General features: G+C 35.8%; 1 protein-coding gene across 1 annotated transcript in view; it reads right to left on the reverse strand.

Annotated features, from left to right (window-relative positions):
* Positions 1-19659, reverse strand: part of LOC107697008 (sterile alpha motif domain-containing protein 10-like) — a 90997-nt gene that overhangs the window by 31580 nt on the left and 39758 nt on the right. The window contains exon 3 of the mRNA XM_016497623.1: positions 2678-2846. Within this exon, the coding sequence (XP_016353109.1) occupies positions 2678-2846 (169 nt within the window). The remainder of the gene's footprint in view (positions 1-2677; positions 2847-19659) is intronic.

Here is a 19659-nt window from a genome sequence, read left to right on the forward strand (position 1 = left end):
CACACACACTAGGGGTGTAACAGTTCACAAAATTCACGGTTTGGTTCGATACGACACAGTGGTGTCACGGTTTGGTACAGGGGTAATTGCTTTTGTCGCAATGTTGGAAATATTTCTGTTTTAAACCATGAAGGCGAACCAATGGATATCACATAAGCAACGTGCAAACTTTGCGCAAGAGTTGTCTTAATCTCAGTCAATTCACTATAAGCAGAAAGTGAAAGTAAAAACAGAATGACAGAGTAATCTTTCTGCATCTGACGCCGCATATTCTCTCAGAGACGGCGAGAAGAATCTACTTCAACATATGCTGATAACGGTATATTATAGCTAACTGTTTTCATTTATCCCCTTAATGTTTCTCTTGTGGCCCATACATAGTGAAAAAAATGAGAAGAAGCGTATTTCGTGTTAAACAGGTTGTTTTTGAAAGTCGGCTCTTTAAATAGGCTAAATAAAGCTTTTTATTTCACGATTTTTAATGACTGCAGTGTTAACATTTTAATTATAGGCCTATATTTAATTGTATAATAGACCTGTTTTAAAAGACCTTTTTTAAAACATTTTATTTGAGGAGTAAATAGCCTTATCTTTTGTAATCCTCACAGCGCGTCAGTTACGCGGTTTTATGGGGCAAATTAATTGTAATTTAATAATAAATGTAACTTCATAATAATAATAGGCCTAATAAAAATAAGAATGTAACCGGCCTACATTAAATGGAAATGCCAAATCCATCCGAGAATTGATGTTTTTGACAATATCTCTGGCTATCGTCGATACAAGATCCTCGTCTTTCGAGCGCAGTGGCAGATCATTATATTTCACACACTTTCAGCTCTTTTATTTTCCAAATGTAATAGGGTTAGTCCAACGAATCGTTCGGTTTGAGATGCGTACCAAACCGAAAGCCTCGTACCGAACGGTTCAATACGAATACGTGTATCGTTACACCCCTAATATATATATATATATATATATATATATATATATATATATTTGAAACCAAAAAAGTTTAAAATGTTCACTTATATGCATTCAAATAAAAAAAGGAAAATATCCTGTTGCTTTTTAATTGACAGTTACACTAAAATCAACTTTTCTTGAAAATGGTATAAAAGCATTTCAAGATCATATAAACCCAACATGAACACATATAATGTACCACATGCATTTTAAACTAGATTTTGTTTTTATCGTGGACATGTCATTGACCCCAATACAAACCATCCAGCCATCAAATCTCTCCTAAGGCACAACTCTTCCCTGATTGGCTAGAAGATGTCACATGACTCATATGGCTTGACACTCGTATGACATTGAATGGGGCGTCTGTGATTCAACAGCTCTACTCATAACATCACATCCTCTGCCTGCCAAATATTACAAATCCCACAAATAACAAAAGCTGAATGTCCATTTTTAGTAAATCCAAATCCACTGCTAATTTTCCAGGAACAAACGCACGAATGGCAGTGTAAAATGATTTTATTACTTGGAAGCGCCTCTCTGGTGACCTCTAGATGGTGAGGTCTCATGGAAATGACTGTGATGTGACAAATGGCTCAACATTAGGGTGTGTAATTGTCCATTAGTGAGAGAACTCAGTGCACACAGCTCTGGGAGTTGGATGAGAGTGTGTTAGTTAGAGGATGTGATCTGCCAAAGCTGTTCCTCTGACAGACCACAGTAAGGCTTGGCGGATCTATGATTATCCTAAAGCTTTATAAAAGAATTACTGCATAATCACATTTAAAAATCATTTTGCTTCATATAAAACAAAAACCATAAAAAAGCGTTTTCGTGATAAAATAAAGGTTAACTCAAATCAGTGGTATTTTAGTATCATTGAGATACTATTCGATTTTTTGTTAATATTTGGAATTTTATTTTATTTTTAGATTTTCTACTTTCATGTTAACTTTAAAGCTTTATGAATTTTGTTGCGTTTTGTCATTTTTAGTAGTTTTTGATGTTTTTAAATACGTGTATATTGTTTCTTTTAATTTTTATTTAAGTTTTACTTCTAGTTATTTTAGTAGATCAAGTTGAACGAAATGAAAATGAGAAATAAATATATATACATATATTTTTATATATTTTTTATTTCAGTTAACGTGTGCAAGTAACAAGTTTTTTTTTTTATAGTTTTAGTCAACTATAACAACTCTTTAGTTAACTATAACAACTGAAATAATAAAATAAAATATATTAAACACTAAAAAAAATTAACTTATTTTATTTCAGCTGGTTTCCAAAGCATAATTTCGCATTTTCTTTTGGTTTAATTTAAAGAACTAAAATCAATAAAAAGTGGAAAAAAAAATACAAAACAACAGAGATATATTTAAAAAAAATGAATAAAGATGACAAAACATTGAAACTACATAAAATATAAAAATAAAAAGGAATTCAGAATATTACAAAAAAATTATAATAGTATATCAATAATACTAAAATAACACTGATATCGATTTGCCAATAGATCTTCAGGCAGATTTGTAAACAGGCTCGACCATTTGAATGAAAAAAAAAAACTGACTCAAAAGAATGATTTTTAGTTTTACTCATCACATGAACAATATCAAGTCTAGACCAGTTTTAATGACATTTCCAAGCCTGGAAAACAAAATTCTGAAAGTCCCTGGCACTGTATTTCCAGAGAGCTGTGCTGTACCTGTGATGGCGTGGTGAGAGAAGGCCTCCACGTAGGTCAGGTAATTGTGTGGACAGTGTTTCTTCAGCCACTTACACACGTCCTGCTGGGTCCAAAGCACCACTGGTTTACATAAGCTGGAGAGCGTTGGGCTGGTGTGGTACACAGTGAAGGCCTCTCCTGGCTGGATCTGTGGAGCGAAAACATCTTTATTGTCACATCTCGACAGAAACCAGTTTAAAACTGAAGCAAAAACTATATGTAGCCCATATGTTCACCAGACAACATTCCCACCAGGTTTAAAAGCTCAAAGCAGGTTTAAAATTGAAAAATGTCAATCTATCATACTAAAAAACAACAGATGGATTAGTAGGCAGGACGAATATGGAAAAACTTTCATATCTTCAGGCTGCTCTTACAGGATACTTTTTTCTGTGAACACGCTAATTAAAACAACTAGCGCTGCGTGCTTCTGTGTAAACAATGCTCTTCTAATTACACACACACTTTGTTCTGACTGCCGGAATAAGCAGAATGATTCATCAAAACACACTTTTATGGCTCTCTGCTGCAGAGGAGTGTAATAAAACCCTTTACTGGGGTATATTACGCTTGTGTGAGAGCATGATGAAATGCAATGCTAGCTTGTGTAAACTATGAGAGTAAACACTCACAGGCCTGATTTATTTAATCGTGACTACCAGAGACCTTACATTGTGAGACAAATCTTGGTATGCATGTGCAAACATCTTTATAATGTCTTATTTCTAAAAGTCAAAGTGAATATGCAAATTATGGAAAATCATGGATGTTTGACACGTATGAGCATTTACCACCAAAAAAAAAAAAAAGACCACCAGAAGACATTATTTAGACCACATAACACAACATTATTTAATATTTACGAAACTGAATATATTTATAATGCAGGAAGCAAAGGATGGTAGGCAGAGACATGGATCTAAGTGCAGGAGCAAAAAAAAAAATAAAAAATAAAAAAAACACCCGGAACAAGGACCAGGAAACCATAGTATACACATCTAACAATTATCAATGAAACACTGGGAAACCAGGTCTTAAATATACAAATGATAACAAGGAAATGACACTGACATCTCTATTCATTGACATTTTTCACAACCTATACCAAGGCTTTTTCTGCTGCGTACAGATGGAAGAAAAGGGTAACGGATTTCTTTGCGTACAACAAGGTTGCGTGCTTTCGCTGATGCTATACTTCCTCGTCATCGACTTCGTCAGCCACCACTCCATCGACCGCCTACACATCGGCATAACCTGGACAGGTGGCAACCTCGTCTTTGCAGATCTCGATTTTGCCAATGATTTCGTTGTTTTCGGCCGACCCAAACTACCCTACGAGATTTCACTACGAGAAAATCAAGCAGCCAGTGCTGAACTCCGAATCAGTGGGCAGAGGACCAAAGTTGTCCGCATCAGTTACTCAAACTCGAGAGTACCGATTACTGTCGGTGGACAACAGGTGGAGGAAGTGGCAAACTTCACTTATCTTGGCAGCATTGTCTACTTGGATGGGGACGCAAGCATGTGCCGCGTTCTGATAGTCTCAGCCTCCGACGTCACGCCCACGGACCGTTGGCTAAACGTCTGATGCATATGGCACACAAAAGTGGAAACGCTTCAGGAGTTTTGAAGTCGTCATCGGATTGGTTGAATTCTACAGGATTTCCGGGAGACGCGTGTGTCGCGTTCTTTAACGTTCCGCTTGGAAACAAAGACGCCGTGACACCAAACCCCCTCACGAAAGAAAGCCGTCGTGTTTACAACTGTGACGACGAGCGCTTATCAGGATCAACTAACCGCTGGATTCTCAAAAGTATGTGAAATATTTCAAGTTCGCGGCATAGAATCTTTAAAATACGTCCGAGAGTTTTACACACCGGTCTGTTATTGTGGCTACATTTCCACGCCCCGAAATGTGACAATGAATGAAATGAACTGTGATTGGTTGTTTGACATGTCGGTCAAACGGCCTTATGGGAGGGCCTTGGCCAATGAAAGCTGCCATGGATTCCACACCTTCAGCTGTCAGTCTGAAGGTCTGGCTACGCGAGACTAGCATTCTGACGACTTCGTCCAATCTGGAACTCGCCTTCCCTCTCCCTGCAGATTGAACTGTGGATCCTGGCCACAATCGTTGTGCAGACCACAACCTACGTGCAAAACCTGGAAAATGACAGAAACGTCACTCGAAAGTTGTATGTTTTCTATCTCCGATGTCTGCGATGCATCCTCAAGATCACTTACAGGGACCATGCTTCAAATGTGGAAGCATACCGTCGTGCCGACGCACAGCCCCTCTCCGCGACCGTCACCGAATGCCATTTTCGTTTTGCTGGACACGTCTTATGCCTTCCTGACCATCAGCTACTCAATACACGATACTCTGGCAGCCTGCACAAGGCAAACGAAAACAAGGATGACCGAAAATCACCTGGCGAAGGACTTTTATGGACGACCTGAGAGTAGGTCCCCTATTCCAGTGGAATTAAGGTTAAGGTAACAAGGAAATGAGGAACACCTGGAGACATAATCAACTAATTAAATTACAGAATGACTACAAATTGAAACAGGAAACTCAGGAGATAAGAATTACAGCATAAACGTCTAAACACAAGACAAAATCAGCAACATGCATTAGGCTACATTAAACCAAATGCACTGAATTAAGGTGTGCTTACATTTACTGTTGCTCGGCGAAATTTTGCTGGTAAAATTTAGCAATTTTAATAGAAATTAATAACATTGATATACTATCATAGTTTTGCTATTTTTTTATAGGTTTTGTTTTAATTTTCATTGTTTAATTTTGTTGTGCATTTTTGTCATTTTCATTCGTTTTTTTAATATGTGCATACAGATTTGTTTTACTTTTTTATGTCAGTTTTAGCTTTAGTTATTTCGAACTAAAAGAAAATTAAAAATGATACCTTGACAACAAGCAGAAATTAAATGTTTAATTTTACAAAAAAAAAAATTTCATTTGACAATGTAAATGGGTTTTTAATGATTTTAGTTGTAATTTTAGTTTAATTAATGATAATATCCCTGAAAAAAACCCGCACAATCAGGATAACCACACAGTAAAGCTGCTTGGTTGGAAAGTGGCATCTGTGTGAGCTGTGCTTCATATATCGCTACACTATTGACAATGGACAATGAAGCAAAATAGATAATGTAATACACGTAGGCCACAACCATCCCTTCAACTACACCCCAAACTTTCCACTTCTCTTTGTCTCTATATTTGAACAAAAAGAAGTGAATATGTATTTCAAATGAAAGGACTATGGTCAGTCAGAAGGTTCTTGCAGTTCTTGTAGCAGAGGGAGTATTTGTTGTCAGGAGCTGCAGGTCACACATTAATCAACACCCGAAGACAGAAGCTAATTTTCACTCAGGAAAACAAACAGAAAGAGACAGGCATTGAGTTAGGTAGCAGACAAAACACAACAGACAGAACGAGAGTGAGAAAGATACAGATTCAGACATGGAACATTTTATTTTCATGAAGAGTACAGTGAAAGCCGTCACAGAAAATGATACCTTGACAACAAGCAGGAATTAAATGTTTAATTTGACAAAAAAAACAATTTCAGTTGACAATGTAAATGGGTTTTTAATGATTTTAGTTGTAATTTTAGTTTAATTAATGATAATATCCCTGATAAAAACCCGCACAATCAGGATAACCACACAGTAAAGCTGCTTGGTTGGAAAGTGGCATCTGTGTGAGCTGTGCTTCATATATCGCTACACTATTGACAATGGACAATGAAGCAAAATAGATAATGTAATACACGTAGGCCACAACCATCCCTTCAACTACACCCCAAACTTTCCACTTCTCTTTGTCTCTATATTTGAACAAAAAGAAGTGAATATGTATTTCAAATGAAAGGACTATGGTCAGTCAGAAGGTTCTTGCAGTTCTTGTAGCAGAGGGAGTATTTGTTGTCAGGAGCTGCAGGTCACACATTAATCAACACCCGAAGACAGAAGCTAATTTTCACTCAGGAAAACAAACAGAAAGAGACAGGCATTGAGTTAGGTAGCAGACAAAACACAACAGACAGAACGAGAGTGAGAAAGATACAGATTCAGACATGGAACATTTTATTTTCATGAAGAGTACAGTGAAAGCCGTCACAGAACGGGATTGAAGTAGATGGCTCAACATACAGGACTGAACTTGTAAAAGGTTGAAAACATGATTCTGTGTGAAAAAGAGAGATTGTCAAACAGAGAGATGAAACAAATGAAAGCACAGCACAGGCCAGAAGCATTCAACTGACAGAATATAATATAAAAGAGAAAAAGAGAAGTCACTTAATCCTCTGCATATTTTTTCTCTGTGTGTAATGGGAGTCATATTTCGGCTGGATCTCTTAAATGGATAGTTCACTCAAAACATTAAAATAAAATAATAAAATAAAATAAAATAATGTAATCATTAAGACCCTCATGTTGTTCCAAACCAAAGATTTTTTTATTTTATTTTTTTATTTTTTGGTTTTTGTCCAAACAAGTGCAAGTCAATGGGGTCCAATGTTGTTTGGTTTCTTCAAAATTCTTCAAGAAAGTCAATCATTCAGGTTTAAAATGACATGGGGGTGGGACAATTATGACATAATTTACTGTACATATTCCAGTGAACATCAAAATAAAATAAAAAAAATACATTTATATAAATTGTAAACAATATACTAACAATATATTAATATAATAATATTAATATAATAATAAACTGCTGCAGAACACAAATTACAGGCTTGCAATTGTATTTAAAGTATTAATTAAACTGTCAGTCAGTAGCTACAATAACCTGGGAAACAGAGTTGAATGGTTGAACCTGATGAATGCATTCATCAAAATTTGAATAAAACTGAAATTATATAATTTACTCATCTACTAATTTTCCCCTAAGAAGTACACAAATGATGTTACTTCTTATGTGGCATTATTTTAAATATTTACTTTTTTGTAAAAGGGAAAAAAGTGGTAACAGTGTTGCTTGCAAAATGTGGGACACAAATAGAGATAATGCTCTTCATGATATAGCTTAAATTGCACTGTATATTAGACAATATTTATCTAACATATAGTTCTCAGATAAGAAACCGTAATGGCACACCACAGTGTACCCTATTTATGGAAAGTGGGAGATGAGGATGAGGATGAGACAGAAAGCAAAGCGGATCTGGTAAGTGCTGCTAGTCACCCTCAGCTCCTCCATCCTCTGCTCCCTCTTTCCCAGCCATCCATCATCCTCTATCTCTCCCAAGCCAGCCTCTGGGCATTACGCAGCCACCCTTGAACCCATGAGACCTGATTCTGTCCAGCCTGAAACATACAGTCATTAATAATACACAGGGGATTGAACCTGTAAGGAGAGGGGCGGCCCAATCTGGGCGGCCATTTTGTGAGATGAGTCTGAATACATCAAGCTGATGCATGATTAGAGGAACAGCCATGTCCTCCTCAGCTATTTATATACACTACCATTCAATAGCTTGGCGTCAGTATGATTTTTTAAAGAAATTAATGCTTTTCTTTAGCATGGATGCATTAAATTGATAAAAAAAAAAAAAAAGTAACAGTAAAGATGTTTCTAATGTTACAAAATATTTCAAATAAATGCTGTTCTTTCAAACTTTCTGTTCATCAAAAAATCCTAAAAGAAATCATGGTTTCCACAAAATATTAAGCAGCACAACTGTTTTTATACAAATTAATAATAATAATTAATAATAATAATAATAATAGGAATTGTTTCTTGAGCAGCAAATCAGCATATTAGACCGATTTCTGAAGGATCATGTGACACTGAAGACTGGAGTAATGATGCTGAAAATTCAGCTTTGATCACAGCAATAAATTACATTTGAACATATTCAAAAATAGAAAACAGATATTTTTAATTGTAATAATATTTCACAATATTTTTACTGTATTTTACAAATAAATGCAGCCTTGGTGAGCATAAGAGATTTAATAATAAAAAAAATCTTATCAACCCCAAACTTTGAATGGTAGTCTGTATGTGCTTAATGAAAAAGTATGTGCATTAATAAAATATATACTATTGCTGTTAAAATATTGGGTTTAAATATAAAACATACAGTCACCAAAATGTCAAAATATAGTCGCCATCTTTATTAAAGGATATTTTTACAGTGTATGGGCTAATTGTATGGTCAGGTTTAGAATGATATACAGATTAGCTATTTCTTTAAAGGGATAGTTCACCCAATAATGAAAATTCTGTCATTAATTACTCACCCTCATGTCGTTCCAAACCCAGAAGACAAATGAAGATATTTGTGATGAATTCTGAGAGCTCTCTGACCCAACTGAATGCAACACAACTGAAATGTTCCCAGGTCCAGAAACGTAGTAAGGACATCTGAACATAAACAATGCTGATTATATTGATTACGTTCTGGGGTTCTCTCCAAAATGGTGGAAGACGGTAACTCGGGGACAAGAATTGTTGAATAAATTATGTTATTATTGTTTTTTTTTTTGTTCACTAAAAGTAAAATTCGTAAAATTACGACTAAACCAGTGATGTCACATGGACTATTTTACCGATGTCCTTGCTACGTTTCTGGACCTGGGAACATTTCAGTTGTGTTGCTGTCTATGGAGGGTCAGACAGCTCTCAGATTCCATCAAAAATATCTTAATTTGTGTAGAAGATGAACGAAGGTCTTACGGGTTTGGAACAACATGAGGATGAGACAGAATTTTCGTTTTTGGGTGAACTAACCCTTTAAGATAAATGGTATCAAGTTCAAGTGAGTGAATTTACAGTATCTGTCCATGAGCACTACTGAGTGTATCAAGTTCTGCTGGCAAATTATTTCATGCCTTTTTAATTCATATTTCCTCTAGGGTGCATGTTCTGAACCTCCGCTATACATTCTTAATACGTGTGATTAATATGTATAGATTATTCAAGTAACATGATCTGAGTCTCTTTTCAGTTTCCCCTCAAAACATCCCAGTTGACCACGAGATTCTTCTTTCCAACCTCCAAAATCTTCCCTCCTCAATTTTTCTAACTATCCCTGAAACTCTCCTTCAATCATTCTAAATCTCTCTCTTCCTTTATTGTCCATTTCTTTCTGTCTCACTCTTTCTGTATGTCTGTTTGTTTCTCTGATTTCACCCACTGGAGCTGAATCAGGGATTAAACTTTAAGGCACATGCATCTCTTTAATATTCGGCCTGCTCCCTCTGTCTTAGAGACCGTTTTGCTCTTACAACCTCAGATACAATCAGAGATCAAAATGAGTTAGTGGACTCAATCTGAAGCACACAGCGAGTCTGTTACCATGTAAATAGGTGATGTAACACTGACCTTGTTGTGCTGCTTGTTTCTCACTCTCTTGACTTAAACACGAGATTCTGCTTGTTTCCTCGTAAATCCAATGATTTCTGCCTAATGCTTTCCTACCTGTCTCTCCAGTTCATTTCAACTTAGTTCAGTTCATTGTAAGTTTATAGTTCCATTTAGGTCAGTTCAATTTAGATTACTGAAGTTCAGTCAGTTCAGTTAATTTCTTTTCAAATTAGTTCAGTTTATGAAATACAGTTTATTTATATTCATTTCGGTACAGGTCAGTTCAGTTCATTGTAGTTCAATTCAGTATAATTTAGTTTACTTTAGTTCAGTGCAGTTTAATTAATTTCTATTCAGCTGAGTTTAGAATAATTTAGCTGAGCTCAATTAAATTTATTTCTATTCGGGTCTGGTCAGTTCAGTATGTTTGACTTAATGGAAGTAATCAGTTCAGTTCAAATCAATTGAGTTGAATAGTTAATACAGTAGTAGATTTAGACTTTTTTACCTTTATAGCTCATTTAAACCATAAAAACAACTTAGTTCAGTATAATTGCGTTCACTGTAGTCCAAGCAGTTCTGTTAATTTCTGTTCAGGTTATAATTTAGCTTCAATTCAATTCAATTCAATTCAATTATTTTCAGGTCAAGTCAGTTCATTAGTTACAATTACAATTACAGTACAATTTATTTAAACTTAGTTCACTTTAGTTTGATTCATTTCTGTTCAGTCCGGTACTGGTCAGGTCATAAATAAATTTAGTTCAGTATAATTTAGTTGACTGTAGTAGTTCCATGCATTTAAATTAATTTATATTTAGATTTCAGAATAACTTAGTACAGCTCGATTCATACTGAGGTCTGTTCAGTTCAATTCAGTTCAGTATAATTTTAGTTCAATTAGTTCTGTTCAGTTTAGTTAATTTTATTTTAGTTCAGCATAATTCAGTTTACTGTAGTTTAGTTCAGTTTAAATCATTTCTCTTTGGGGTCAGGTAATTTTAGGGTGGCCATATGTGCCGTTCATATGGGACACGTCCTGGCCAGGATTTTTATATAGCCTAAAACATCCAAAGTAGTTTGACCAATAACATGTAGGTATTGTATATGATCGACCAATTGTGGCGCGTGAGAAGGTGAGATCTACAGAGAACGATCAAAGCGATGCAAATACGCGCACGTGTTTGTTCGTTCGTTCGACTTGAAGCGTCGCTGCGCACCGATCATTGAATGACACCAAAGTACCGCGAGAGCGATTCGAAAGCATAAGGAGCCGTCTGCTCTGCTCTCTATAGCTCTTGTGAATGTCAGGCAACGATCAATCTGCACAGTGCAAACAACCAAAACCTGAATATTTTAGACAATATAGAAATCCTGGCAAGGGTGCGTCCCGTAAAAATGGCCCGTATGGTCACCCTAGGTAATTTCAATATAATTTTGTATAATTTTGTTTAGTTCAATTAATTGAACCAACTTCAAATCACTTCTTTCTAAATCCGATCAAGTCAGCTTTGTTCAATTCAGTTTGTTTGACTAAATTAAATTTATCAGTTCAGTTTAAATCAGTTCAGCTTAATAGTTGATACAGTACACTCTAAAAAATGCTGGGTTAAATATAACCCAGCTTAGTTCAGTATAATTTAGTTGACTGTAGTAGTTCCATGCATTTAAATTAATTTATATTTAGATTTCAGAATAACTTAGTACAGCTCGATTCATACTGAGGTCTGTTCAGTTCAATTCAGTTCAGTATAATTTTAGTTCAATTAGTTCTGTTCAGTTTAGTTAATTTTATTTTAGTTCAGCATAATTCAGTTTACTGTAGTTTAGTTCAGTTTAAATCATTTCTCTTTGGGGTCAGGTAATTTTAGGGTGGCCATATGTGCCGTTCATATGGGACACGTCCTGGCCAGGATTTTTATATAGCCTAAAACATCCAAAGTAGTTTGACCAATAACATGTAGGTATTGTATATGATCGACCAATTGTGGCGCGTGAGAAGGTGAGATCTACAGAGAACGATCAAAGCGATGCAAATACGCGCACGTGTTTGTTCGTTCGTTCGACTTGAAGCGTCGCTGCGCACCGATCATTGAATGACACCAAAGTACCGCGAGAGCGATTCGAAAGCATAAGGAGCCGTCTGCTCTGCTCTCTATAGCTCTTGTGAATGTCAGGCAACGATCAATCTGCACAGTGCAAACAACCAAAACCTGAATATTTTAGACAATATAGAAATCCTGGCAAGGGTGCGTCCCGTAAAAATGGCCCGTATGGTCACCCTAGGTAATTTCAATATAATTTTGTATAATTTTGTTTAGTTCAATTAATTGAACCAACTTCAAATCACTTCTTTCTAAATCCGATCAAGTCAGCTTTGTTCAATTCAGTTTGTTTGACTAAATTAAATTTATCAGTTCAGTTTAAATCAGTTCAGCTTAATAGTTGATACAGTACACTCTAAAAAATGCTGGGTTAAATATAACCCAGCGCTGGGTTAAAAAGGGACAAACCAAGCTATTGGGTTGTTCTGAACCTAACCGCTGGGTCAAAACAACCCAATAGCTGGGTTATATTTAACCCAGCATTTTTTAGAGTGTAGTAGATTTAGATTTTTTTTTTTACCTTTAATATTCTTTCAAACCATAAAAACAACATTACATTAAATTCTTCAAATTAATAATTTAATTAATATACATTTTGACTTTGGAAAATTATGGTTATTAATCAGCTGTTAATTAGTCTACCAACAATAAATTAAAAATATAAATAAATAAAACACATTAAGACACACTAAACCCATGTATACTGTAGAATATACAGTATAAATAATTAGAATGATATGAAGAAATACATTAAATAGAACAGATAAGAATAGAGGAATTCAATACATTGTACACATCTGAACAGTTTATCATGTTCAGAGTCATTTTTGCCTCAAGCCCTGGATAACTTCTGACACTGCTGTAAGTTTTCAGCAAGAAAACTAGCACTCTAGCTATAATCTTTTTTTCTTTCTTACATCCTTTCAATCAATCAGTGTTGCTCTTCCGTTCGTCCTTCTGTCTGGTCATGTCATACTTCAACACAAGCATAATCTTTCATACAGCGAATAGGTACAACACCTCCACTCCCACTTGTCTCTCCATCTCTCTTTTCTTCTGCAGACTGCCTCCAATCCCACAATCCTTTGCACCAGGACAGCTTACATGCATAAGAACTCAATGATCCCTCTCAGCCTGGTGACAACTGACTGATATGAGACTTCAGACACGGGTCTGCATTCATTATGAGATTCCCACAACATCTGTTCAGACACAGAGGGCAAAAAAGCAACTCACAACTCAGAATCATCTTTTTCATTTTCACTGGAATCCGACCATTTATCCGAGATTAACGGAGAACTGTATGCTGTTGTGAAAAAGATTGAGCCATTCAGCCTAATTAAGATAGGCTGACTAAGTTTGCTGACTTTTGGTAATCTGTGTGCTTTTCTAAATTGTTTTGTGCCGCTGATGGGGTCGGTAACCTTCGCAGTAATGAGGAAACTAAACAAATCTGGAGGCCAATCTCCTCTGGCTGTCAACCTCAGGTGGCCTCATCACAGCTGTGCTTTAATGGACTAAACCCACTGCATGCTAAACAACATTTGTATGGCACTGTTCCCGTGAAGGAATCAGACAGTTTACTTGTTTTCCTTTTTCCATTAACCCTGTATTTAGGCTGTCTTCCTCATTCTCTTGTCCCTTTCATCAGTAATATTATGTGCATATAAAACTGGCAACCATTGCTGAGGTGCTGTGGATTACCAGCAATGCTGCAAAGTTTTATTTTGTTTTACTTTATTAGTAAAAGCATTCTTGTGAGATGTTGATTCATGCAATGGTAACCATTTATCTTACGCTATGATGCATTATGTGCTGCTACAATTTATATTAAAGCGCTGTGCAATCCAGAATTTATTTTAAGCTGGAAGTGCTTACTAAAAATATCTTATTTTACCGTTAATATATTCCATTTGCAATCATATTTTCAATAGCTGTGGCCAGTGGTGCAGACAGAAATGTCAGGGCAGCAGCAGGAACACCTACTGAAACCAAATATACAGCCACCTGGTGTTGTGTGAACACCCCAAAAAGATTTAACTGCCCTCACTGAAGCCATCATTAATGTGCGTGCGTTGTTTGAGTAGTTTTAGCACCACGTCACTGCTGCTGAAACTACATTTGCATTACATTTACATTTATTCATTTAGCAGACGCTTTTATCCAAAGCTACTTACAAATTGCGGGATACAACAAGCGATTCATCATAAAGAGGCAATTAAACACAGGAAGTGCTCGTAATTCAAAATTTCAGAAATTGTTCAGATTAGTAATCTGTGCAAGTTAATGAAACTTGTCTTGTTTACTCTTGTTGTCCATTTGTATGAAGTTCTGTGAAGTTTGGACATTGCATTCAGCAGATAGATCAATTTGTGCAAATGGGCATCGCCAGACAAATTAACTTATATTTTTGGAACACTTTCACAAATAAAAATTTTGTGTCATGAGGATATGGGGATGATACATGCCAAGTATTGTGCAAATCAGATAAACAGCCTAGATCAAGTTTGAACAAACAAATTAGAATGGGGGATAGAGTTGATAGATAATCATAAAAGTGAGAAATTCTTGGAAGGGCATAAAGCAAGGATTAAATTTGCTTTTTATAGTCCTACCTTGTGGCTGATTTTCACACAATTCAGTACAGATATTTTCACTTTCACACAATGTATGATTATTCCCATTTTTGTAATGGTAGGCCATTAAGATTTGAAGTTATTAGCCACTGAAGTTTGATTGGCTGCTGGCGGCCATGTTTTTTAAATATCTGTGTCATGTTAGATGATACCTTAAGACATGTTGCCCGATCAAATAATTAACTTACATATTTGTAACGTTCTGACGACCAAAATTCTTTTGATTCATCAAAGAAAATCTTTTGATCATGATTATTTTGTCACGAGTGTCTGGAGATGATATGTGAAGTTTTATGCGCATTGGACCAACGATCTAGGAGGAGTTCGAAAAACAGATTTTTCAAAAATACAAAATGGCGGAAAAATTACAAAAGTGAAACCATTAATTCATTGTGAAAAAAGTAAATTTGATTACAGGCCTTTACGTTTCTGAAGATATGACCCAAAATGCAAATTTCCTTATTATAGCGCCACCTAGTGTCTGTGAGCCCACCAAGTTTGGTGTCTCTATGACTTACGGTCTCTGACGCCCAGACAGTTTTAGGGCAGAAAAATAAAAATTATTAAGAAGAAAATCCTCACAAACACAATAGGGTTCCAGCACTTTGTGCTTGGACCGTTAATAGGAGGCAATACTGGTCCTAAAATACAGTACATTACTTCTGACAAGATAACTTCTGAAAAATATTTTACACCTTAATGAAATGCAAAATGAAAAAACAAGAACATCTTGTGGGTAATTAAATAAACCGCTTGTGAAAACATTCTCATACATAGTTCATTAGTCATGGTCATGGGCGTCCTAATTATTTCTATCCTTGACAATCTAGCCAACAGCAATCTGACACTTTTGCTCACCTTGAAATAACAAAAGTTTATCCTTAATCATTCCCAGCCCCGTCTCCAGCCAAATGCAGTAAATTAATGTTATCTTTAACACAAATCCCATCGGCAAAACTCATTTTCATGCCAGGACTGGCCCCATGAGATAAGCCTTGTTAGAATAAGCCACAACATAACATCTTGCAAAGGACATCATTTTATCACACTAACTGGACTCTACCCACAACCTCTGCCAAGTGCAATCATGTGTGATGGAAGTTTAATCTCAGAATATGATCTGGTAATGATGGATTCATGACCACCAAGTCATTTCTATGGCTGTGTTGTGATTTCATTGGAGACTGGGCTTGTGGGACGGCCAATTAGACAACAGGACCGGCTGCCGGGAGGCTCGCTTGACTTCTGCTATACGATTACACAACATTCTTCATAATACCAGGCTGCGTCTCACATGGCCGTAGGTGATATGCTATAATACTACATGCATATGAATGGTAGTGTCCAGGATGTTTGTGGAATATATTCATTGAGGAACATCACAGAGGAAATATTTTGACAAAAAGCTCATTAAAACTGAGTACTAATTGTCTTCAAATGCAACCGTAATTGCATATGGAAAGCAGGGGAAACATTTTATGACTCAAATTACCTATTATGTTTGGATCTGATATAATTTACACTGCATGTCTGTGACTAAAAAATGAAGTGTGAATATTTTTTAGCGTTAATATATTGTAGCATAACCCACCAGTTCTTTAGCATTATTCAGGTACTTCAAGTACAATGTTATTAGACGTTGCCATCTATCGATGTGGATTAGCATTAATTTTTCTGAGTTTTGTGTAAATCACACCGATACAGTTTTAGAGAGTGGTCTATACAATAATTCACTTACCTATACAATAAAAATTGCAATGTTTGCACTAATTTTTTTGTCTTTCTGTCTTCAGACTTTCTGATTCTTCAGTTCAGTTCTACAGGTGCTGATTCTCTCATTGTCTCCTGGTAAAGCACTATAATATTGGTGTTTCATTTTCCAATTTTCTCTCTTCACATCACCAAAAAACAACACTAGGCTACTAGCGTATCTACAGAGGCATCACATCATTTTAATATGGTAAAATACATTGGAGGGGTGACATAATTAAAACACTTGTTATAGAAAAATATTATGTTGACAGACTTTACATCATTCTACATTATTCAGAAGACTCTCCACAAAAACAATTTATCTTTTAATGTGTAAAACTTTAAAAATTAGCACTGAACTACTGAATGCACCTTTAATATACAAGATCAATATAATTACAGTTCATTATCACAAAATAATAATGATGTTCATGTATCATGTTTTCCCACTTACCACACATGCACCTGACAAAATAAATCAATAAATGTGTGGGCATATAATATTGATTTTAGCTGAAATTATTAGTTATTAATCTTAAAAATGTCTATTACAATGTTCCAAACACTATCAGCCAAAAAATAAATAGGCAAACACTGCAACAGTATTACAGTAATTTTAAAACTGATGTTTTCTGAGGTCATTTTCACTGCAGTAGATTATAAAACAAGAACCTGTGGTGTGATATGAAAAATAATAAAATAGTACAGGTTTCAGTTATCTGGATGAGTGGTCTGATTCCTAAAGCAATGCCATGAATGACCGCGAACATTAGAAAATATCAGATTGCTGAATGTTGCGATTGGTCAATCAGGGTTAAGCAGTGAGCAGTGAGAAATGCTATCTCTTATTCTAATGTAAAATGCAAAGAGAACGATAAGCAAACCTTTAATAAGGTGAATTCAATCAGAAGTGTAAACAATGGCTCTGTGGAGCCAAAGACTATAGAATACCCAAGACGTGTCACTCGTATAGTTTTGAATGGGGAAAAATGCAACACTCAATATGGCCGCTCAATCGAACGAAGCCCCGGCTTCTGAGCAAAAGAGCCAATCGCTAATCGGTAAAGTCATTGCATCACTGCAGCTGCCGTTAGAAGTCCCGGTTGCTATAGAAACAGTAAGAGTTCTGAGACATGCGCTTAGTACTGTGCATGCGCACTGGCTGGTCTAGCCTGAAAAATAAGCTTTTTTCAATGCTATTTGAGCAAAATAAACAACTTTTATGAGACAGTTGTTGTCAGATTTCATTGGGGATTTCAGTGATAGGCGGAAATCTGGTGGTGTCGGGGGAACAGGACCCCCCATTTAAGGGATGTCCCCCCTAAAAATATGATTAAAAGACATGATGTGTATTGTAAATACCAATGTTTTATACTTTAAATAATTGTGTAAGTAGTAAAACAACACAAACGCAAACGGGGCAAAAATGCGTTTTAAGTTTAGAAACATTTTGAGTCTCCCCCTCCCTTGCCTCACAGTGCTTTGGTCCGACAGTGCTTTTTATTCACTTAAACATCAGATGAAGTGATTATTTTCTCTTTAATACAGATGATGCCAATGTATTTTTCGATGAGTCGCTATGTTAGCAATAATAACGTTACCTGCTTAACGGAAAGGGCTGCCAGGTTTTCACAACAAAACCCGCCCAATTGCTACTCCAAACTAGCCCAAAACTAGCCCAAACTAACCACGTTTTGAGGGGGTCCCCTGGTAAACACCGCATTTTGGGGCCTAAAATACACGTTATTGGGGTCGATTCAACCCACGGACATGAAAAATAACCCGTGGCAACAGTGTTAAAGTAGCCCAATTCCATGGGAAAACCGCGGACTTGACAACACTGTGACGGATAGTAATGTCTACAACGGACACGAGCGCTGTCTCGGTGCAACCACAACAGCTTGAAGTTGTCTGAAGTGGCACGGTCTCCCTGCATACAAAGAGGGAATAATTAATTTAATGTACGCCTCTCATTTGTGTCTAATAATAGAAAAAAAACAGGCATATTATGAGAGACTTCATTTCGAGCTTAGCCTGATTCTTGGGTAATGGCTCAAATAATGGGACGCTATAATATCCAGACATCAGAGGTGCTTTTTCCTCATCACGACAGGCGGATTATGAGCCTGTTATGACGGTTTGAGTATGCAGTGATAAAGAAGGACAAAGGTAGCTAGCGAGCGCTAGCACTGACAAATAGCTCAGAGGAGAAGTTTACCAAGTGCTGCTGAACACATGAAATATCACAGAGCCAATGCTATAAACAAGTAAACCTCTACATGACCTTCAGAGCTGGGAAGGAAGGGCATAAATATATTATGATGGATGAAAAAGAAATCCTGGATAATATTAAACACACATGTGAATATGAAAGTCAAGATCTGTTCACACCAGTCCAACTGCAAACATGTTTTTGCACAGCAACTATTAACACTCTCGCAGCTCTCACACAACCATTCACAGGCAAATATTAGTCATTTTCTGAATGGTTCATTTTAACATTCTATCATACAAGAACAATCTACAAAAAAATAAGAAAACAAATCTGACTTTTGCAAACAGAGTCCTCCGGGAAATATGACTAATTTTCTGAATGGTTGTCAGTTCAGTTACTGAATAATAATAATAATAATAATAATAATTATAATTATTATTATTATTATTATTACACTACTACTACTACTAATAATAATAATAATCATAAAAGAAATAATTTTCTGAATAGTTGTCATTTTAGTAAAAATAATATCATTAAAAACATTTATACGAATAAGAATAGTAACAACCACTCAGAAAATGTGTAATATTTAACAGAGGACTCTGTTTGCCAAAGTGTTAATTATTGATTATTATTATAATAGAAAAAAAACATTTATTTGACATAAAAATCTTTCATAACATTATAATTTCCTTTAATATTCCGTCTTTACACCTTTATTATTATTAATAATAATAATAATAATAATTTGTCTCAGAGCTTCCTTGAAAAATTTAAAAGCATACAGTAACAGTGTAGAAACACAATTAAACATGCGTTACATAGTTCATATTGATATGAAGGCTTTGTAGTCTTTCTGTATACATTGTTGAAATAGATCTCTCCTGAAACTCCAGAGGAAACAA

Source organism: Sinocyclocheilus anshuiensis, unplaced genomic scaffold (genome assembly GCF_001515605.1).
Source record: "Sinocyclocheilus anshuiensis isolate Anshui unplaced genomic scaffold, SAMN03320099.WGS_v1.1 scaffold130, whole genome shotgun sequence".
NCBI lineage: Eukaryota > Metazoa > Chordata > Actinopteri > Cypriniformes > Cyprinidae > Sinocyclocheilus > Sinocyclocheilus anshuiensis.